The sequence below is a fragment of the Phalacrocorax carbo genome, chromosome 27 (assembly GCF_963921805.1).
Source record: "Phalacrocorax carbo chromosome 27, bPhaCar2.1, whole genome shotgun sequence".
Classification (NCBI taxonomy): Eukaryota; Metazoa; Chordata; class Aves; order Suliformes; family Phalacrocoracidae; genus Phalacrocorax; species Phalacrocorax carbo.
Genome location: NC_087539.1, coordinates 3,682,698 through 3,705,375, shown reverse-complemented (window position 1 = coordinate 3,705,375; position 22,678 = coordinate 3,682,698). Strand labels below are relative to the sequence as shown.

The 22,678-nt window shown below is 63.1% G+C and overlaps 2 protein-coding genes across 3 annotated transcripts in view; one reads left to right on the top strand and one right to left on the bottom strand.

Moving 5' to 3' along the window:
- The window catches only part of LOC135317799 (tubulin alpha-1C chain-like), an 887,270-nt gene that overhangs the window by 552,617 nt on the left and 311,975 nt on the right, over positions 1–22,678 (bottom strand). The window lies entirely within an intron of this gene.
- LOC135317797 (acrosin-like) lies at positions 2,097–3,830 on the top strand. The gene is made up of 3 exons (XM_064474228.1): positions 2,097–2,479; positions 2,762–2,907; positions 3,374–3,830. The coding sequence occupies exons 1-3, from the start codon at positions 2,224–2,226 to the stop codon at positions 3,719–3,721; spliced, it is 750 nt and encodes a 249-aa protein (XP_064330298.1). The 5' UTR covers positions 2,097–2,223; the 3' UTR covers positions 3,722–3,830.

The window sequence follows — 22,678 nt, the reverse complement described above, 5'->3', positions numbered from 1 at the left end:
TGATCACAGGACTGGGCAGCTGCCATACAAGGATAGGCTGGGAGAGCTGGGTTTGTTCAGCCTTGAGAAAAGGAGGCTCAGAGGGGATCTCATCACCACGTACCAGTACTTAAAGGGTAGCAACAAAGAAGACGGAGACTCCCTTTTCACACGGAGTCCCATGGAGAGGACAAGGGGGATGGACACAAGTTGCTCTTGGGGAGATGCCGATTGGACACGAGAGGGAAGTGTTTCACAGTGAGGACAGTCACCATTGGAGTAATCTCCCCAGGGAAGTGGCTGACTCGGCCTCGTTGGGCACCTTCAAGAGTTGTCTGGGCAGGGTGCTGGGCCGTCTTATCTAGACTGCGCTCTTCCTAGAAAGGTTGGACTAGATGATCCCTGAGGTCCCTTCCAACCTGGGATTCTGTGATTCTGTGAATCAGTAGAGATGACCATGCTGCAATTGCTTTCTTACCAACGTAAGGTTTGTTCCAATGGGTGTAGGGAACAAATCTTGGTACCATGTCCAGTTAGACTGTAGTAAATGCTGAGACCTGACAGGAGCTGAATAGTTAAAGCACATGCCAGAATTTTGGCAAAATCACGGATACAGCTATTTGAGTGATTGCTTATATCTGCAGTAACATTGCTGAGAAATATACCCTCACAAAGGGTTCTCACCCAAGCACATCCATTCCCAATACACACCGGTACAGTTTCAGAGGTTTTGTTGGGATGCATCTCAAAATGGCAACTACTATCTTCGGCGTCAAGGAAAACACTGCGCTCTGAGCAAGAGAGTGACCCTGTTCCAGTTGGTTGCTGGTTGCTCCCACGGGTCTCATCCTAGCAATCTTGTAGCCGGTGCACACACCCATGGTCTCCGGTGAAAATGAGGCGCAGAGGCGGAGAGAGCGTTCGGGTGTTTGGGAGGCTAGGCAGGCACAGAGCCCCAGTGGGTTTTTCCTGCTAGCTTTTAGCAGGCAGTGCTCGGAGCCAGGCGCTGCTGCCTGCCACGGGGGGGCCTGCACACCCTCAGCCTGCAAGCAGAGCGTTCCACGGGGCCCTGTCGGGGGTGTCCGATCCCAGGTTCTGCATCCCCCCCTGCTCTGAACCCGCCATGACTCCCCCCGCCTCCCCGAGAGCCCACCACGCCCAGTGCCCGGAACCAGCGACTCTGTGACATCAGCCCCAGGGCCGAGGGCTCCGCAGGCAGCGCGAGCACTGCGGGCACTACGTCGCCTGCTGCACTGGTGGCGACGAGCCCTCCGGTCTTGCAGCTGCCACGTGACGCTGTCGGCAATGACTTTGCTGGCCGTCCTGGTCCTGCTGGCCGCGTGCTGGCCTGTGTACGGCACATGGGACAACTGTGGGTAAGTGGCCCGAGGCTCGGGGAGGGAGCTGGGGCACCCCTTAGGGCGTTCACCGGAGGGTGCCCGCTTGTCCTCTGTGACCGCCCCACAGCTTCCCGAGCCCTATCTGGGAGCCTCCTTTCCTCGCCGGCACCCAGGCTGCTGGCACAACTCGCCTACAGGGCTACAACGGGAACTGGGGCGGACGGACTCACGCCCCACGGCGTTCCCTGGCCCTGCTGGCCATGCAGCGCCTTGTGGGGAGGGAAGACGGCTGACATTCAGCCTCAACAGCAGCCAGCCAGCCAGCCAGCACGACAGTAAGGAGTTTCTGGTTACAGAGGGACCTGCGGGCTCCGGCCCATGGCTTCTCACTACGGCACGTTGCGCGTCGTGGGCGGCACAGATGCCCAGCCAGGGGCCTGGCCCTGGATCGTCAGCATCCAGGATCCTGGGAAAACAGGCACGGGGCATATATGCGGAGGGTCCCTCATCAGCCCACAGTGGGTCCTCACAGCAGCCCACTGCTTCATCAAGGCTAGGTAAGGAGGACCAGGCAACGGGGACAGCCCCACACCACCGGCAGGTACCACATCCGCAGCACCACGTGCTACTCCCACCCCGCTTCCTTGCAGTACGCCCAGTGCCTGGGCACTGCAGAGCCCTCCTGAGACACTGCTCAGGACAAGGCTGGGCTCATGCCGCTGCTTCCTAGCAGCCTCCAGCTCGACGTTCCTGCAGCCTAAGGCGTGCTAGGGCAGTCGCACCCTCCGTAGCGCTGCTTCCCGCTCTCCCCGGGCAAGCAGAAGGCAGGGAGCTGCTGGACTGCTGCAGCACGTGGCTCTGCTCCCCTCACCTCTCTCTCCATCTGCCTTCCAGGCACATCACCATGTGGCGCGTGGTGATCGGGGCCACTCGGTTGACTCAGCTGGGCCCCGAGGCCCAAGTGCGCAATATTAAGCGGCTCCTGGCTCACGAACACTACACTAGTATCTCGGAGAGGAACGACATTGCGTTGCTGGAATTGGACCAGCCTGTCCAGTGCAGCTCCTACATACAGCTTGCCTGCGTGCCTGACGCCTCGCTGAGAGTGTCAGAGATGACAGCCTGCTACATCAGTGGTTGGGGTTCCACGACTGCAAGATGTGAGTTCCCAACGAGTACTCGTGTCCTGAGGGCAGGCTTGGCACGCTGGGGAGACTGGGCTTGGGCTTCCGGGCAGCAGAGGCGAAAGCCGGAGTCAGGCTGTGGGGACGTACGCCTAGAGAGAGGCGGGCCTGACCCTTTACCCAAAGCAAGACCGAAGGGACACAGCGGTACGATGCCTCTCGGGATGCAAAGCCAAGCCCTAGGGAAGGGGTTCACCCCGAGAGGGGGGGAGAACTGGCAGCCAGCTGCTGGGTCTTAATTCCTTTCTGTGCTCACAGCTGGAGGCTCGACTGATGTCCTGCAGGAGGCCAAGGTCCGCCTCATTGACGTCAACCTCTGCAACAGCAGCTGGTGGTATAGAGGGGCCATCCACAGCCACAACTTGTGTGCCGGCTATGCGCAGGGTGGCATCGACACCTGCCAGGTGGGAGCGCGCTACAAGTCAAGCCCCAGCAGCACAGGCAGCCCTGGCACCACCGCCCAGGCGTACCCTGGCGTGCGCGTTGCTTGCCAGGTCACCCTCCCACCACTCTTGGGGCTGGCGCTCACCTCCCCTTCCCCAGCTGCACGTCCCTGCCCAGTGCCCCCCCTTGTCCCGGAGGCCTGCGACTCTGCCCAGAAAGCCCAGCCAATGCTCTTGGCAGATCCCGGTCCTGCAACAGCCGCCTGCCACATACCCAGCATCAGAGTGGAGAGATGAGATGAGAGCCCTGCCTTGCAGGCCCATCGCCCCTTCCTAGAAAAGCTTCTCTAGGCTCCAGCGCCTCAGCAGAGCCGTGCTCTGCGCTGAATACAGCTCCGGCAGGTGCTGAGAGACAGGAGGAGACAGCCACAGTGCTGGCAGAGGCCACCCAACACCACCCTAAGCCGCTCTTAATCCTCCGCTGCAGGGTGACAGCGGTGGTCCTCTCGTCTGCAAAGACAACAACGCGGACTACTTCTGGCTTGTCGGAGTGACGAGCTGGGGGAAAGGCTGTGCCAGAGCAAAACAGCCCGGAGTCTACACCTCCACTCAGCACTTTTACGACTGGATCTCGGTGCAGATGGGCCTGCGCCCAGCAGTAACGGCTACTCCAGCGTCGCGGCCAGGCTTCACCTCAACCCCCTTTCAGAGGCCGAGGCCAACACCAACGCAACCGGGCAGGTTTACGCCCTGCCCATTTCCACGCCAGAAGCTGGTGGAATTCTTTAATGTGCTGCAGGAGCTCCTGCAGGTCCTGAGGGGAAAAAGGGCTTGAGCAGCAGCATGAAGAGCACGCAGCGCAGGCTGCGGTGTACCACGACCATTTCCCCCTGGGGCAACGCCTGCTGCTGCAACGGCCGCCTCCGTGTCTAAGGCCTGCTCTGTCCTGCCCGTGATCCTCGAGTGCCCGCAAACGCTGAAGGTGACTTAGTTCTGGAAATAAAGTTGCCAGTCTTCACAGACAAGCACGCTTCGGTCCAATTCAGCTCCTGCGCAAGGCAAGGACTTCCATGGCCGGCACCTGCAAAGGGAGGCTGCAGGCAGCCGCGTAGGGCACAAAGGGGCTCAGAAACTCACTCAAAAGGGCCGAAAGCGTGCCTGGTCTGAGAGGAGGGTGCTCAGCGCCACCGTGGGATTGTTATCCCAAAAAGCGCATTCGTTTGCCTGGTGTGCAAAACGCAATGTCCTGGCACGGCCCCGGCTGCTCCCTGCCAGCTTCTCCAGCCGCTCGCAGGTTTGCCCTCCGAGGGCAAAGGCCCTGTCGCGTGGAGGCTGGAGCCACCCGACCTGCCAAGCCCTGAACGCGGCGCCGCTGCACGCAGCCGCTCCAAGGGTGCAGCTGAAGCACGTGGGTCACTGCCTGCCTGCCCCCTGCCCCCACCCCTTCCTCCTGCTGTCCCCCCGCGTGCCGCAGCTGCGCTCTGAGCAAGAGGGAGACCCCATTGCTCTTGGGAGCCCGCAAGCACAGTGCCTGCGGGGGCTAGAGCAGAGGGCTGCTCTTTATGTTTCCCCTTCCTGGGCTGTGGTTCCGCCTCGGGGCTGGATGCTGGATCCCGTTGGGGATGGATGCTTGAGCCCTGTGCTGGAGCCCACGCGGTGTGGCCGTCCGTGCACGTGCACACACCCATGGTCTCTGGTGAAAATGAGAGCCAGAGAGGGAGAGAACGCGTGGAGTTTTGGGAGGCTAGGCAGGCGCAGAGCCCCACTGCTGGTGCGGCTGTGAAAGGGCTGCCAAGGGCTGCTGAGGCCCAGCAATAGCTTTCAGTGCTGGCACCTTTTGTGTGGGAGCAGTTCTTGGACATTGTGAACTTTGGAGCCTGCCTCCGGTGAAAATGAGGCGCAGAGAGCGAGAGGCATCGAGAGGGACGAAGGTGATACGCCGGTTGTTTTGCAGGTGGAAAAGCACTGTGCCCGCATGGTGTCCTGGCTGCAGGAGGTTAAGCAGGAAAATGAGGGAGTGCTGAAAGGGCTGGGGGAAAAGAGATGGGTGCCCACAGGCCCCGGGGCGGGAGGGCTCCACAGCGTGCGTTCCTTGGCAAAAAAGCGCTCTTATGGCAGAGTCTCTGGCTCTGCTTCAGGAAGCTGTGGCGCCTCCTGCCAGGTAAAGGGGGTGGGATTCGCTCCTTAAGTAGCTTGTTTACCACCAAAATTGACACTTTGGTGAGATGCTCCGCCGGAGCAAGCACGAGGAGCACTGTCAGGCCTTCCCAAAGGAGATTGTCCCACGGGAGAGCTGGCAGAATTTCTTGCTTCTCTGAGTCACTTTGGAGAGAGCCCGACCCGAAGGTTGGGCTCTTTAACCCAGCCACATTCAGCAGAGCATCCTCCAGGTGTCCGTCTCACCCCCCCGGCTCTCCGAGAGGTATGCAGGCAGCAAAGGCACCTTCTGCCAAAGTGCTCCACGCTTCAGCCTGCCACCCTGGGGAGGTCACTCGGGAAGAGCCGCAGGGGGTTGAGCCCCCTCGGTGTCCCCTAGAGCTGGGCTGCATGTAGATGTAGGCCACACTCAGAGAGCACCAACTTGCCGGGCTTTGTGGGATGCCTGTGACGCAACCGGGGCGGAGCTGCGTGGCCATTCCCGTGTCACCCTGATTATTGTTGCCAGGGGGTGTACGCATGGGACCCACGCTAAGGGGGACGTGAAGATCCACATCTTCCCCCTAGTAATGCTCTAGGCTTCAGTCAAAGCCCACACCCGTCAGTTCCCCCCCGCAGACCCTGACCCCTCAGCTCCCCTCTTCAGACACATCGAATCCCTTCAGTTCCTCTCACGGTCCCTCCCTCCTTCTCCTCAGGTCCCCCCTGCACACCCTCCATTGCCTTCACTTCTCGGCAGGCACCCCATCATCTCAGTTCTCTCCAGACACCCCCAGCCCCCGCAGTTCCCCCTACCCAGACCCTCCCGATCCCGCCAGTTGCCCCCAGAAAGCCCGCTCCTTTCAGGTACCCCAGGTACCTAGTCCCCTCAAGGTCCTGCTTCCTCCAGAACCCCCCTGGCCCGGTCCCTGGCCAGGCCCCACACTCATGATGCTGGGCAAGTCAGCCTACTTGGGGTCAGGTGTGGCTGGGGGGCATTTTTGAGGGATTTGGGCAATGGGAGGGAGTTATTCTGCCTGCCACAGTCTGGGCGGAGGGCGATGGTGGGGAGCTGTTCCCACCAAACAGGGGGGAGGCTGAGGGTGGGGACTTGTTGCCTCCCCACCCGGGAGTGGTGACACCACAGAAGAACATAGCAAGGCAGCTGGGGACAATTCACAGGGAAAACTAAATCCAGCCGGTTGCACCGAGCACCGGCAAGGCCGGTTTGCTCCTTCCAGTGGTTCCTGCTGGAGATGGTTCCCGTTTCGGCCCGAGAGCGGTGCTGTAGCAGAGGTTTGCTCTCCCGCCAGCGAGCAAAGGCAGAAAGGCGTGCAAAGGAGCCTGAGCAGGGCTCAAATGCAGCAGAGGGGGGCGTGGGGGAGGGCAGCCAGGAGGGGGCGAGGCCGGTGTGACTGCCGCCGCTTCGGGGCCCGGGAGCACTGCCGACGGGGCGGGGCCGGCTGTGAGGAGCCATGATGGGTGTGTGAGCGGCCACGCAGCACAGGGCGCTCGCAACCGACCCCGCCCCTTGCAGCAGGAGCTGCTTGCTCGTTGGTAGAGCAGAAGGCCGGAGGGCGCTGATTGGCTGCTGCACCCTATAGGAGGGTGGTTGAGCAGGGGTGGGTAGGTGGTGCTCGCTGGGGGTGTTGGGTGCAGAGGGTGGTCAGATGTGGGCCGTGTGCAGAGTTAGGCCTGAGGGTGCCCCTGCCTGGCGCCCCCCGGCCGGTGCCTGCGAGGCCGGAGAAGAGAGGGGGCACGAGGGAGAAGGCAGTGCCCGAGGGGAGCTGTGTGGGCCATAATGCGGAGGGGAGTGCACTCGTGAGAGTGCCCGGGTGCCTGGTGGCTGCTCCTGGCTGAGAGGAGCGCTTGCAGGTGACCAAGAGGTGTTTCTGCAGACCCTGAGCCCCTGCTCTCCTTTCCGCATGCAGGAGGAGAACCATCAGGGCACGCACGATGCCCTGCAGATGCTCAGCAGTAAGGCTGGTGTCCTCTCCTCTGCCCACGTCCCAGAGCTGCGCAGGCTGGGGCTCAGCGGTTCGAAGGGGCCGCTGGAGGTCATCTTGTCTCGTCCAGCCCCGCTGCTCAAGGAGGGTCACCTCGCTGCGCTTGGCCAGCGGCTGCGGGCAGAAGCGTGACTGGGGAGGACATTTTCCCCAGGAGCTGGGGGTGTCCATCCCTTTGCTATGCGTGGCCCTGTGATTTGCCCAGTCTCCCAGTGCCCTGGGGCAGTGGGGCAGCAAGTGGGCATGGCCCTGGGGCTGGAGAGGGACGAGGGTGATACGCCGGTGGTTTTGCAGGTGGAAAAGCACTCTGCCCACATGGTGTCCTGGCTGCAGGAGTTTAACCAGGGGACTGAGGTAGTGCTGAAAGGGCTGGGGGAAAAGAGATGGGTGCCCACAGGCCCCGGGGTGGGAGGGCTGGAGAAGGGTGGCAGCGGACTCCGGGACTCAGACCCTTCCTTCTCCCAGGTGCTGCGTCAGCAAATAAAAAGTCTTGAAGAGGCACTGGAGGAGGAGGAGATGTGGTGAGTTGGGCCCCTCGCCCCACACAGGTGTCTAGGGCGGTCTCTGCAGCACCCAGAGCGATGGGGCTGCCAGTGCTGGAGCCAGGCAATGGTGTGGGGGGTATGTGCAGCACACGGTGTGACAGGGGAGCCCATTCCCTGCCTGCCTGGGGTGCTGTATGGTTGGAAGGGGACCCAATGCATGGCCCTGGAGGTCTGTAACTCGTCCAACCATGCCCTGTTGCCTGCAGCCAGCAGCAGAGGAAGAAGGAGGCAGAGGTGCCGCGGACTACACTGCCGGAGCTGGTGGAAGCACAGCTGGAAAGGGGGATGCCCGTGCCAGCCCCTGCCCTGGCCAGCGGGGTCTCCCTGGGAACCGGGGTCCATGGAGGTCACAGCCACGCACGGGCTATGCTCCTGCATGAGGCAGAGGCCAGTGGCACCGAGCAACTCCAGCTGTCCCGGCTGCGCTGCAGGGCGCGACAAGTGTCCTTGCTCTGTGTTGACCTGCAGGAGAGGGACATGCTGGCGAGGAGACGCGGCTTCATTTATTGGCTGCAGTGAGTGTCCCCAGTGGGTGCCGTGGGGCCCGCTCCCGGGCAGCGGCTGGCATGGGCCGGACCCCTGCTCCAGCCAGCAGGGCTCACAAGCTGGGGAGCAGCTGGCTGGCTGTGGGCTTTGCAGCTGGGAAGTGCTCAGCGTTGCTTTTCCCTGAGCCAGGGCTCTTTCCTGGGCTTGCGGCGTCTCGTGCACCACCCTGCCCGGGGGAGCAATGAGAAATGGCGGGGGAAGCAGGCTGTGGGGCTCCCAGAACACACCCTGCATCCCATAGGCAGGATCTGGTTGGGACGCATCCAGCCTGCCCTGCCTCCCATCCCTCTTCTGCCCCACAGGACGCTCATCCTGCTCTTGGTCAGCCTGCAGCTGGCTGTCGGCTTTGCTCTGGCTGCTGTTGTCCTCTACGCCTCCTGGTACGACCCCGAGCTCTTCCACCGCCTGCTGTTGCATGTGCTGTGTGAGACCAACATCGACCAGGCAATTGCACTGGGAAAGATCTTCCCCAGGGTCATGGACGGGCCGCTGCCCTTCTGACAGCCCCCCACCCTCAATAAAGCCTTTTCTACCTGAACCTCCATGTACTGGGGTGTGTTTGTTGGGGCGCGCGGAGAGGGTCTTGCCCCGCATGCCAGTCCCTGCATACCCTCGAGGCCAGGGCCAGTCTCAGCTGCTAGGCACTGGGTGCCACCCCGCCGCCTGCCGCAAGCTGGGTCCCTGCGTGCCAGCCTCAGCTGCCCTCCCTCCTGCCCTCCGTCCCCGCACGGTATTGATGCCACTGTAGAACCAGGGGGAACCACCGTCTTCTCAGGCCACGGTAGATTTTATTCTCCACCATTGGAGGCTGGCAACCCTTTAGCAATGTCCTGGCCAGCCCCTGTAAGTGAGTCTGAGAGTACTGAGGCACCAGGAACTGGGGACACATTTCCTCGCAGGCCAGCCCCATGGCCCCCGCATGCTCCACTGCCTTCCTCCCCACAGCTCCCCACAACCCTGCAGGTACTCACCTGCCCTCTCACCTTACAGCCCCTATGGACCCCACGCGGCCCATCCCACGCCACAGCACCCAACCCTGTGTCCTTCTCCCTCCCCAAAGTCCCCATGACCTTGGTCTCCCCGCCTGCCCAGGCTCTCATCGCTGGTGGTCCCACAGCCCTGTGGCTCCTCGTCCCCATCCCCAGCGGTGCGCTCCCCATGGCCCCGCTGCCGGTCGCTCCCACGGGTCTCGTTCTAGCAATCTCGTAGCCGCTGGCCCTGTCCCCAGGGCCCCGCCCCTGCTGACCCCACAGCCACCGCCCGGCACGGCCCCGGCTGCTCCCTGCCAGCTTCTCCAGCCGCTCGCAGGTTTGCCCTCCGAGGGCAAAGGCCCTGTCGCGTGGAGGCTGGAGCCACCCGACCTGCCAAGCCCTGAACGCGGCGCCGCTGCACGCAGCCGCTCCAAGGGTGCAGCTGAAGCACGTGGGTCACTGCCTGCCTGCCCCCTGCCCCCACCCCTTCCTCCTGCTGTCCCCCCGCGTGCCGCAGCTGCGCTCTGAGCAAGAGGGAGACCCCATTGCTCTTGGGAGCCCGCAAGCCCAGTGCCTGCGGGGCCTAGAGCAGAGGGCTGCTCTTTATGTTTCCCCTTCCTGGGCTGTGGTTCCGCCTCGGGGCTGGATGCTGGATCCCGTTGGGGATGGATGCTTGAGCCCTGTGCTGGAGCCCACGCGGTGTGGCCGTCCGTGCACGTGCACACACCCATGGTCTCTGGTGAAAATGAGAGCCAGAGAGGGAGAGAACGCTTGGAGTTTTGGGAGGCTAGGCAGGCGCAGAGCCCCACTGCTGGTGCGGCTGTGAAAGGGCTGCCAAGGGCTGCTGAGGCCCAGCAATAGCTTTCAGTGCTGGCACCTTTTGTGTGGGAGCAGTTCTTGGACATTGTGAACTTTGGAGCCTGCCTCCGGTGAAAATGAGGCGCAGAGAGCGAGAGGCATCGAGAGGGACGAGGGTGATACGCCGGTTGTTTTGCAGGTGGAAAAGCACTGTGCCCACATGGTGTCCTGGCTGCAGGAGGTTAAGCAGGAAAATGAGGGAGTGCTGAAAGGGCTGGGGGAAAAGAGATGGGTGCCCACAGGCCCCGGGGCAGGAGGGCTCCACAGCGTGCGTTCCTTGGCAAAAAAGCGCTCTTATGGCAGAGTCTCTGGCTCTGCTTCAGGAAGCTGTGGCGCCTCCTGCCAGGTAAAGGGGGTGGGATTCGCTCCTTAAGTAGCTTGTTTACCACCAAAATTGACACTTTGGTGAGATGCTCCGCCGGAGCAAGCACGAGGAGCACTGTCAGGCCTTCCCAAAGGAGATTGTCCCACGGGAGAGCTGGCAGAATTTCTTGCTTCTCTGAGTCACTTTGGAGAGAGCCCGACCCGAAGGTTGGGCTCTTTAACCCAGCCACATTCAGCAGAGCATCCTCCAGGTGTCCGTCTCACCCCCCCGGCTCTCCGAGAGGTATGCAGGCAGCAAAGGCACCTTCTGCCAAAGTGCTCCACGCTTCAGCCTGCCACCCTGGGGAGGTCACTCGGGAAGAGCCGCAGGGGGTTGAGCCACCTCGGTGTCCCCTAGAGCTGGGCTGCATGTAGATGTAGGCCACACTCAGAGAGCACCAACTTGCCGGGCTTTGTGGGATGCCTGTGACACAACCGGGGCGGAGCTGCGTGGCCATTCCCGTGTCACCCTGATTATTGTTGCCAGGGGGTGTACGCATGGGACCCACGCTAAGGGGGACATGAAGATCCACATCTTCCCCCTAGTAATGCTCTAGGCTTCAGTCAAAGCCCACACCCGTCAGTTCCCCCCCGCAGACCCTGACCCCTCAGCTCCCCTCTTCAGACACATCGAATCCCTTCAGTTCCTCTCACGGTCCCTCCCTCCTTCTCCTCAGGTCCCCCCTGCACACCCTCCATTGCCTTCACTTCTCGGCAGGCACCCCATCATCTCAGTTCTCTCCAGACACCCCCAGCCCCCGCAGCTCCCCCTACCCAGACCCTCCCGATCCCGCCAGTTGCCCCCAGAAAGCCCGCTCCTTTCAGGTACCCCAGGTACCTAGTCCCCTCAAGGTCCTGCTTCCTCCAGAACCCCCCTGGCCCGGTCCCTGGCCAGGCCCCACACTCATGATGCTGGGCAAGTCAGCCTACTTGGGGTCAGGTGTGGCTGGGGGGCATTTTCGAGGGATTTGGGCAATGGGAGGGAGTTATTCTGCCTGCCACAGTCTGGGCGGAGGGCGATGGTGGGGACCTGTTCCCACCAAACAGGGGGGAGGCTGAGGGTGGGGACTTGTTGCCTCCCCACCCAGGAGTGGTGACACCACAGAAGAACATAGCAAGGCAGCTGGGGACAATTCACAGGGAAAACTAAATCCAGCCGGTTGCACCGAGCACCGGCAAGGCCGGTTTGCTCCTTCCAGTGGTTCCTGCTGGAGATGGTTCCCGTTTCGGCCCGAGAGCGGTGCTGTAGCAGAGGTTTGCTCTCCCGCCAGCGAGCAAAGGCAGAAAGGCGTGCAAAGGAGCCTGAGCAGGGCTCAAATGCAGCAGAGGGGGGCGTGGGGGAGGGCAGCCAGGAGGGGGCGAGGCCGGTGTGACTGCCGCCGCTTCGGGGCCCGGGAGCACTGCCGACGGGGCGGGGCCGGCTGTGAGGAGCCATGATGGGTGTGTGAGCGGCCACGCAGCACAGGGCGCTCGCAACCGACCCCGCCCCTTGCAGCAGGAGCTGCTTGCTCGTTGGTAGAGCAGAAGGCCGGAGGGCGCTGATTGGCTGCTGCACCCTATAGGAGGGTGGTTGAGCAGGGGTGGGTAGGTGGTGCTCGCTGGGGGTGTTGGGTGCAGAGGGTGGTCAGATGTGGGCCGTGTGCAGAGTTAGGCCTGAGGGTGCCCCTGCCTGGCGCCCCCCGGCCGGTGCCTGCGAGGCCGGAGAAGAGAGGGGGCACGAGGGAGAAGGCAGTGCCCGAGGGGAGCTGTGTGGGCCATAATGCGGAGGGGAGTGCACTCGTGAGAGTGCCCGGGTGCCTGGTGGCTGCTCCTGGCTGAGAGGAGCGCTTGCAGGTGACCAAGAGGTGTTTCTGCAGACCCTGAGCCCCTGCTCTCCTTTCCGCATGCAGGAGGAGAACCATCAGGGCACGCACGATGCCCTGCAGATGCTCAGCAGTAAGGCTGGTGTCCTCTCCTCTGCCCACGTCCCAGAGCTGCGCAGGCTGGGGCTCAGCGGTTCGAAGGGGCCGCTGGAGGTCATCTTGTCTCGTCCAGCCCCGCTGCTCAAGGAGGGTCACCTCGCTGCGCTTGGCCAGCGGCTGCGGGCAGAAGCGTGACTGGGGAGGACATTTTCCCCAGGAGCTGGGGGTGTCCATCCCTTTGCTATGCGTGGCCCTGTGATTTGCCCAGTCTCCCAGTGCCCTGGGGCAGTGGGGCAGCAAGTGGGCATGGCCCTGGGGCTGGAGAGGGACGAGGGTGATACGCCGGTGGTTTTGCAGGTGGAAAAGCACTCTGCCCACATGGTGTCCTGGCTGCAGGAGTTTAACCAGGGGACTGAGGTAGTGCTGAAAGGGCTGGGGGAAAAGAGATGGGTGCCCACAGGCCCCGGGGTGGGAGGGCTGGAGAAGGGTGGCAGCGGACTCCGGGACTCAGACCCTTCCTTCTCCCAGGTGCTGCGTCAGCAAATAAAAAGTCTTGAAGAGGCACTGGAGGAGGAGGAGATGTGGTGAGTTGGGCCCCTCGCCCCACACAGGTGTCTAGGGCGGTCTCTGCAGCACCCAGAGCGATGGGGCTGCCAGTGCTGGAGCCAGGCAATGGTGTGGGGGGTATGTGCAGCACCCGGTGTGACAGGGGAGCCCATTCCCTGCCTGCCTGGGGTGCTGTATGGTTGGAAGGGGACCCAATGCATGGCCCTGGAGGTCTGTAACTCGTCCAACCATGCCCTGTTGCCTGCAGCCAGCAGCAGAGGAAGAAGGAGGCAGAGGTGCCGCGGACTACACTGCCGGAGCTGGTGGAAGCACAGCTGGAAAGGGGGATGCCCGTGCCAGCCCCTGCCCTGGCCAGCGGGGTCTCCCTGGGAACCGGGGTCCATGGAGGTCACAGCCACGCACGGGCTATGCTCCTGCATGAGGCAGAGGCCAGTGGCACCGAGCAACTCCAGCTGTCCCGGCTGCGCTGCAGGGCGCGACAAGTGTCCTTGCTCTGTGTTGACCTGCAGGAGAGGGACATGCTGGCGAGGAGACGCGGCTTCATTTATTGGCTGCAGTGAGTGTCCCCAGTGGGTGCCGTGGGGCCCGCTCCCGGGCAGCGGCTGGCATGGGCCGGACCCCTGCTCCAGCCAGCAGGGCTCACAAGCTGGGGAGCAGCTGGCTGGCTGTGGGCTTTGCAGCTGGGAAGTGCTCAGCGTTGCTTTTCCCTGAGCCAGGGCTCTTTCCTGGGCTTGCGGCGTCTCGTGCACCACCCTGCCCGGGGGAGCAATGAGAAATGGCGGGGGAAGCAGGCTGTGGGGCTCCCAGAACACACCCTGCATCCCATAGGCAGGATCTGGTTGGGACGCATCCAGCCTGCCCTGCCTCCCATCCCTCTTCTGCCCCACAGGACGCTCATCCTGCTCTTGGTCAGCCTGCAGCTGGCTGTCGGCTTTGCTCTGGCTGCTGTTGTCCTCTACGCCTCCTGGTACGACCCCGAGCTCTTCCACCGCCTGCTGTTGCATGTGCTGTGTGAGACCAACATCGACCAGGCAATTGCACTGGGAAAGATCTTCCCCAGGGTCATGGACGGGCCGCTGCCCTTCTGACAGCCCCCCACCCTCAATAAAGCCTTTTCTACCTGAACCTCCATGTACTGGGGTGTGTTTGTTGGGGCGCGCGGAGAGGGTCTTGCCCCGCATGCCAGTCCCTGCATACCCTCGAGACCAGGGCCAGTCTCAGCTGCTAGGCACTGGGTGCCACCCCGCCGCCTGCCGCAAGCTGGGTCCCTGCGTGCCAGCCTCAGCTGCCCTCCCTCCTGCCCTCCGTCCCCGCACGGTATTGATGCCACTGTAGAACCAGGGGGAACCACCGTCTTCTCAGGCCACGGTAGATTTTATTCTCCACCATTGGAGGCTGGCAACCCTTTAGCAATGTCCTGGCCAGCCCCTGTAAGTGAGTCTGAGAGTACTGAGGCACCAGGAACTGGGGACACATTTCCTCGCAGGCCAGCCCCATGGCCCCCGCATGCTCCACTGCCTTCCTCCCCACAGCTCCCCACAACCCTGCAGGTACTCACCTGCCCTCTCACCTTACAGCCCCTATGGACCCCACGCGGCCCATCCCACGCCACAGCACCCAACCCTGTGTCCTTCTCCCTCCCCAAAGTCCCCATGACCTTGGTCTCCCCGCCTGCCCAGGCTCTCATCGCTGGTGGTCCCACAGCCCTGTGGCTCCTCGTCCCCATCCCCAGCGGTGCGCTCCCCATGGCCCCGTTGCCGGTCGCTCCCACGGGTCTCGTTCTAGCAATCTCGTAGCCGCTGGCCCTGTCCCCAGGGCCCCGCCCCTGCTGACCCCACAGCCACCGCCCGGCACGGCCCCGGCTGCTCCCTGCCAGCTTCTCCAGCCGCTCGCAGGTTTGCCCTCCGAGGGCAAAGGCCCCGTCGCGTGGAGGCTGGAGCCACCCGACCTGCCAAGCCCTGAACGCGGCGCCGCTGCACGCAGCCGCTCCAAGGGTGCAGCTGAAGCACGTGGGTCACTGCCTGCCTGCCCCCTGCCCCCACCCCTTCCTCCTGCTGTCCCCCCGCGTGCCGCAGCTGCGCTCTGAGCAAGAGGGAGACCCCATTGCTCTTGGGAGCCCGCAAGCCCAGTGCCTGCGGGGCCTAGAGCAGAGGGCTGCTCTTTATGTTTCCCCTTCCTGGGCTGTGGTTCCGCCTCGGGGCTGGATGCTGGATCCCGTTGGGGATGGATGCTTGAGCCCTGTGCTGGAGCCCACGCGGTGTGGCCGTCCGTGCACGTGCACACACCCATGGTCTCTGGTGAAAATGAGAGCCAGAGAGGGAGAGAACGCTTGGAGTTTTGGGAGGCTAGGCAGGCGCAGAGCCCCACTGCTGGTGCGGCTGTGAAAGGGCTGCCAAGGGCTGCTGAGGCCCAGCAATAGCTTTCAGTGCTGGCACCTTTTGTGTGGGAGCAGTTCTTGGACATTGTGAACTTTGGAGCCTGCCTCCGGTGAAAATGAGGCGCAGAGAGCGAGAGGCATCGAGAGGGACGAGGGTGATACGCCGGTTGTTTTGCAGGTGGAAAAGCACTGTGCCCGCATGGTGTCCTGGCTGCAGGAGGTTAAGCAGGAAAATGAGGGAGTGCTGAAAGGGCTGGGGGAAAAGAGATGGGTGCCCACAGGCCCCGGGGCGGGAGGGCTCCACAGCGTGCGTTCCTTGGCAAAAAAGCGCTCTTATGGCAGAGTCTCTGGCTCTGCTTCAGGAAGCTGTGGCGCCTCCTGCCAGGTAAAGGGGGTGGGATTCGCTCCTTAAGTAGCTTGTTTACCACCAAAATTGACACTTTGGTGAGATGGTCCGCCGGAGCAAGCACGAGGAGCACTGTCAGGCCTTCCCAAAGGAGATTGTCCCACGGGAGAGCTGGCAGAATTTCTTGCTTCTCTGAGTCACTTTGGAGAGAGCCCGACCCGAAGGTTGGGCTCTTTAACCCAGCCACATTCAGCAGAGCATCCTCCAGGTGTCCGTCTCACCCCCCCGGCTCTCCGAGAGGTATGCAGGCAGCAAAGGCACCTTCTGCCAAAGTGCTCCACGCTTCAGCCTGCCACCCTGGGGAGGTCACTCGGGAAGAGCCGCAGGGGGTTGAGCCACCTCGGTGTCCCCTAGAGCTGGGCTGCATGTAGATGTAGGCCACACTCAGAGAGCACCAACTTGCCGGGCTTTGTGGGATGCCTGTGACGCAACCGGGGCGGAGCTGCGTGGCCATTCCCGTGTCACCCTGATTATTGTTGCCAGGGGGTGTACGCATGGGACCCACGCTAAGGGGGACGTGAAGATCCACATCTTCCCCCTAGTAATGCTCTAGGCTTCAGTCAAAGCCCACACCCGTCAGTTCCCCCCCGCAGACCCTGACCCCTCAGCTCCCCTCTTCAGACACATCGAATCCCTTCAGTTCCTCTCACGGTCCCTCCCTCCTTCTCCTCAGGTCCCCCCTGCACACCCTCCATTGCCTTCACTTCTCGGCAGGCACCCCATCATCTCAGTTCTCTCCAGACACCCCCAGCCCCCGCAGCTCCCCCTACCCAGACCCTCCCGATCCCGCCAGTTGCCCCCAGAAAGCCCGCTCCTTTCAGGTACCCCAGGTACCTAGTCCCCTCAAGGTCCTGCTTCCTCCAGAACCCCCCTGGCCCGGTCCCTGGCCAGGCCCCACACTCATGATGCTGGGCAAGTCAGCCTACTTGGGGTCAGGTGTGGCTGGGGGGCATTTTCGAGGGATTTGGGCAATGGGAGGGAGTTATTCTGCCTGCCACAGTCTGGGCGGAGGGCGATGGTGGGGACCTGTTCCCACCAAACAGGGGGGAGGCTGAGGGTGGGGACTTGTTGCCTCCCCACCCGGGAGTGGTGACACCACAGAAGAACATAGCAAGGCAGCTGGGGACAATTCACAGGGAAAACTAAATCCAGCCGGTTGCACCGAGCACCGGCAAGGCCGGTTTGCTCCTTCCAGTGGTTCCTGCTGGAGATGGTTCCCGTTTCGGCCCAAGAGCGGTGCTGTAGCAGAGGTTTGCTCTCCCGCCAGCGAGCAAAGGCAGAAAGGCGTGCAAAGGAGCCTGAGCAGGGCTCAAATGCAGCAGAGGGGGGCGTGGGGGAGGGCAGCCAGGAGGGGGCGAGGCCGGTGTGACTGCCGCCGCTTCGGGGCCCGGGAGCACTGCCGACGGGGCGGGGCCGGCTGTGAGGAGCCATGATGGGTGTGTGAGCGGCCACGCCCCTTGCAGCAGGAGCTGCTTGCTCGTTGGTAGAGCAGAAGGCCGGAGGGCGCTGATTGGCTGCTGCACCCTATAGGAGGGTGGTTGAGCAGGGGTGGGTAGGTGGTGCTCGCTGGGGGTGTTGGGTGCAGAGGGTGGTCAGATGTGGGCCGTGTGCAGAGTTAGGCCTGAGGGTGCCCCTGCCTGGCGCCCCCCGGCCGGTGCCTGCGAGGCCGGAGAAGAGAGGGGGCACGAGGGAGAAGGCAGTGCCCGAGGGGAGCTGTGTGGGCCATAATGCGGAGGGGAGTGCACTCGTGAGAGTGCCCGGGTGCCTGGTGGCTGCTCCTGGCTGAGAGGAGCGCTTGCAGGTGACCAAGAGGTGTTTCTGCAGACCCTGAGCCCCTGCTCTCCTTTCCGCATGCAGGAGGAGAACCATCAGGGCACGCACGATGCCCTGCAGATGCTCAGCAGTAAGGCTGGTGTCCTCTCCTCTGCCCACGTCCCAGAGCTGCGCAGGCTGGGGCTCAGCGGTTCGAAGGGGCCGCTGGAGGTCATCTTGTCTCGTCCAGCCCCGCTGCGCAAGGAGGGTCACCTCGCTGCGCTGGGCCAGCGGCTGCGGGCAGAAGCGTGACTGGGGAGGACATTTTCCCCAGGAGATGGGGGTGTCCATCCCTTCGCTATGCGTGGCCCTGTGATTTGCCCAGTCTCCCAGTGCCCTGGGGCAGTGGGGCAGCAAGTGGGCATGGCCCTGGGGCTGGAGAGGGACGAGGGTGATACGCCGGTGGTTTTGCAGGTGGAAAAGCACTCTGCCCACATGGTGTCCTGGCTGCAGGAGTTTAACCAGGGGACTGAGGTAGTGCTGAAAGGGCTGGGGGAAAAGAGATGGGTGCCCACAGGCCCCGGGGTGGGAGGGCTGGAGAAGGGTGGCAGCGGACTCCGGGACTCAGACCCTTCCTTCTCCCAGGTGCTGCGTCAGCAAATAAAAAGTCTTGAAGAGGCACTGGAGGAGGAGGAGATGTGGTGAGTTGGGCCCCTCGCCCCACACAGGTGTCTAGGGCGGTCTCTGCAGCACCCAGAGCGATGGGGCTGCCAGTGCTGGAGCCAGGCAATGGTGTGGGGGGTATGTGCAGCACACGGTGTGACAGGGGAGCCCATTCCCTGCCTGCCTGGGGTGCTGTATGGTTGGAAGGGGACCCAATGCATGGCCCTGGAGGTCTGTAACTCGTCCAACCATGCCCTGTTGCCTGCAGCCAGCAGCAGAGGAAGAAGGAGGCAGAGGTGCCGGGGACTACACTGCCGGAGCTGGTGGAAGCACAGCTGGAAAGGGGGATGCCCGTGCCAGCCCCTGCCCTGGCCAGCGGGGTCTCCCTGGGAACCGGGGTCCATGGAGGTCACAGCCACGCACGGGCTATGCTCCTGCATGAGGCAGAGGCCAGTGGCACCGAGCAACTCCAGCTGTCCCGGCTGCGCTGCAGGGCGCGACAAGTGTCCTTGCTCTGTGTTGACCTGCAGGAGAGGGACATGCTGGCGAGGAGACGCGGCTTCATTTATTGGCTGCAGTGAGTGTCCCCAGTGGGTGCCGTGGGGCCCGCTCCCGGGCAGCGGCTGGCATGGGCCGGACCCCTGCTCCAGCCAGCAGGGCTCACAAGCTGGGGAGCAGCTGGCTGGCTGTGGGCTTTGCAGCTGGGAAGTGCTCAGCGTTGCTTTTCCCTGAGCCAGGGCTCTTTCCTGGGCTTGCGGCGTCTCGTGCACCACCCTGCCCGGGGGAGCAATGAGAAATGGCGGGGGAAGCAGGCTGTGGGGCTCCCAGAACACACCCTGCATCCCATAGGCAGGATCTGGTTGGGACGCATCCAGCCTGCCCTGCCTCCCATCCCTCTTCTGCCCCACAGGACGCTCATCCTGCTCTTGGTCAGCCTGCAGCTGGCTGTCGGCTTTGCTCTGGCTGCTGTTGTCCTCTACGCCTCCTGGTACGACCCCGAGCTCTTCCACCGCCTGCTGTTGCATGTGCTGTGTGAGACCAACATCGACCAGGCAATTGCATGGGAAAGATCTTCCCCAGGGTCATGGATGAGCCGCTGCCCTTCTGACAGCCCCCCACCCTCAATAAAGCCTTTTCTACCTGAACCTCCATGTACTGGGGTGTGTTTGTTGGGGCGCGCGGAGAGGGTCTTGCCCCGCATGCCAGTCCCTGCATACCCTCGAGACCAGGGCCAGTCTCAGCTGCTAGGCACTGGGTGCCACCCCGCCGCCTGCCGCAAGCTGGGTCCCTGCGTGCCAGCCTCAGCTGCCCTCCCTCCTGCCCTCCGTCCCCGCACGGTATTGATGCCACTGTAGAACCAGGGGGAACCACCGTCTTCTCAGGCCACGGTAGATTTTATTCTCCACCATTGGAGGCTGGCAACCCTTTAGCAATGTCCTGGCCAGCCCCTGTAAGTGAGTCTGAGAGTACTGAGGCACCAGGAACTGGGGACACATTTCCTCGCAGGCCAGCCCCATGGCCCCCGCATGCTCCACTGCCTTCCTCCCCACAGCTCCCCACAACCCTGCAGGTACTCACCTGCCCTCTCACCTTACAGCCCCTATGGACCCCACGCGGCCCATCCCACGCCACAGCACCCAACCCTGTGTCCTTCTCCCTCCCCAAAGTCCCCATGACCTTGGTCTCCCCGCCTGCCCAGGCTCTCATCGCTGGTGGTCCCACAGCCCTGTGGCTCCTCGTCCCCATCCCCAGCGGTGCGCTCCCCATGGCCCCGTTGCCGGTCGCTCCCACGGGTCTCGTTCTAGCAATCTCGTAGCCGCTGGCCCTGTCCCCAGGGCCCCGCCCCTGCTGACCCCACAGCCACCGCCCGGCACGGCCCCGGCTGCTCCCTGCCAGCTTCTCCAGCCGCTCGCAGGTTTGCCCTCCGAGGGCAAAGGCCCTGTCGCGTGGAGGCTGGAGCCACCCGACCTGCCAAGCCCTGAACGCGGCGCCGCTGCACGCAGCCGCTCCAAGGGTGCAGCTGAAGCACGTGGGTCACTGCCTGCCTGCCCCCTGCCCCCACCCCTTCCTCCTGCTGTCCCCCCGCGTGCCGCAGCTGCGCTCTGAGCAAGAGGGAGACCCCATTGCTCTTGGGAGCCCGCAAGCCCAGTGCCTGCGGGGGCTAGAGCAGAGGGCTGCTCTTTATGTTTCCCCTTCCTGGGCTGTGGTTCCGCCTCGGGGCTGGATGCTGGATCCCGTTGGGGATGGATGCTTGAGCCCTGTGCTGGAGCCCACGCGGTGTGGCCGTCCGTGCACGTGCACACACCCATGGTCTCTGGTGAAAATGAGAGCCAGAGAGGGAGAGAACGCTTGGAGTTTTGGGAGGCTAGGCAGGCGCAGAGCCCCACTGCTGGTGCGGCTGTGAAAGGGCTGCCAAGGGCTGCTGAGGCCCAGCAATAGCTTTCAGTGCTGGCACCTTTTGTGTGGGAGCAGTTCTTGGACATTGTGAACTTTGGAGCCTGCCTCCGGTGAAAATGAGGCGCAGAGAGCGAGAGGCATCGAGAGGGACGAGGGTGATACGCCGGTTGTTTTGCAGGTGGAAAAGCACTGTGCCCACATGGTGTCCTGGCTGCAGGAGGTTAAGCAGGAAAATGAGGGAGTGCTGAAAGGGCTGGGGGAAAAGAGATGGGTGCCCACAGGCCCCGGGGCGGGAGGGCTCCACAGCGTGCGTTCCTTGGCAAAAAAGCGCTCTTATGGCAGAGTCTCTGGCTCTGCTTCAGGAAGCTGTGGCGCCTCCTGCCAGGTAAAGGGGGTGGGATTCGCTCCTTAAGTAGCTTGTTTACCACCAAAATTGACACTTTGGTGAGATGCTCCGCCGGAGCAAGCACGAGGAGCACTGTCAGGCCTTCCCAAAGGAGATTGTCCCACGGGAGAGCTGGCAGAATTTCTTGCTTCTCTGAGTCACTTTGGAGAGAGCCCGACCCGAAGGTTGGGCTCTTTAACCCAGCCACATTCAGCAGAGCATCCTCCAGGTGGCCGTCTCACCCCCCCGGCTCTCCGAGAGGTATGCAGGCAGCAAAGGCACCTTCTGCCAAAGTGCTCCACGCTTCAGCCTGCCACCCTGGGGAGGTCACTCGGGAAGAGCCGCAGGGGGTTGAGCCACCTCGGTGTCCCCTAGAGCTGGGCTGCATGTAGATGTAGGCCACACTCAGAGAGCACCAACTTGCCGGGCTTTGTGGGATGCCTGTGACGCAACCGGGGCGGAGCTGCGTGGCCATTCCCGTGTCACCCTGATTATTGTTGCCAGGGGGTGTACGCATGGGACCCACGCTAAGGGGGACGTGAAGATCCACATCTTCCCCCTAGTAATGCTCTAGGCTTCAGTCAAAGCCCACACCCGTCAGTTCCCCCCCGCAGACCCTGACCCCTCAGCTCCCCTCTTCAGACACATCGAATCCCTTCAGTTCCTCTCACGGTCCCTCCCTCCTTCTCCTCAGGTCCCCCCTGCACACCCTCCATTGCCTTCACTTCTCGGCAGGCACCCCATCATCTCAGTTCTCTCCAGACACCCCCAGCCCCCGCAGTTCCCCCTACCCAGACCCTCCCGATCCCGCCAGTTGCCCCTAGAAAGCCCGCTCCTTTCAGGTACCCCAGGTACCTAGTCCCCTCAAGGTCCTGCTTCCTCCAGAACCCCCCTGGCCCGGTCCCTGGCCAGGCCCCACACTCATGATGCTGGGCAAGTCAGCCTACTTGGGGTCAGGTGTGGCTGGGGGGCATTTTCGAGGGATTTGGGCAATGGGAGGGAGTTATTCTGCCTGCCACAGTCTGGGCGGAGGGCGATGGTGGGGAGCTGTTCCCACCAAACAGGGGGGAGGCTGAGGGTGGGGACTTGTTGCCTCCCCACCCGGGAGTGGTGACACCACAGAAGAACATAGCAAGGCAGCTGGGGACAATTCACAGGGAAAACTAAATCCAGCCGGTTGCACCGAGCACCGGCAAGGCCGGTTTGCTCCTTCCAGTGGTTCCTGCTGGAGATGGTTCCCGTTTCGGCCCGAGAGCGGTGCTGTAGCAGAGGTTTGCTCTCCCGCCAGCGAGCAAAGGCAGAAAGGCGTGCAAAGGAGCCTGAGCAGGGCTCAAATGCAGCAGAGGGGGGCGTGGGGGAGGGCAGCCAGGAGGGGGCGAGGCCGGTGTGACTGCCGCCGCTTCGGGGCCCGGGAGCACTGCCGACGGGGCGGGGCCGGCTGTGAGGAGCCATGATGGGTGTGTGAGCAGCCACGCAGCACAGGGCGCTCGCAACCGACCCCGCCCCTTGCAGCAGGAGCTGCTTGCTCGTTGGTAGAGCAGAAGGCCGGAGGGCGCTGATTGGCTGCTGCACCCTATAGGAGGGTGGTTGAGCAGGGGTGGGTAGGTGGTGCTCGCTGGGGGTGTTGGGTGCAGAGGGTGGTCAGATGTGGGCCGTGTGCAGAGTTAGGCCTGAGGGTGCCCCTGCCTGGCGCCCCCCGGCCGGTGCCTGCGAGGCCGGAGAAGAGAGGGGGCACGAGGGAGAAGGCAGTGCCCGAGGGGAGCTGTGTGGGCCATAATGCGGAGGGGAGTGCACTCGTGAGAGTGCCCGGGTGCCTGGTGGCTGCTCCTGGCTGAGAGGAGCGCTTGCAGGTGACCAAGAGGTGTTTCTGCAGACCCTGAGCCCCTGCTCTCCTTTCCGCATGCAGGAGGAGAACCATC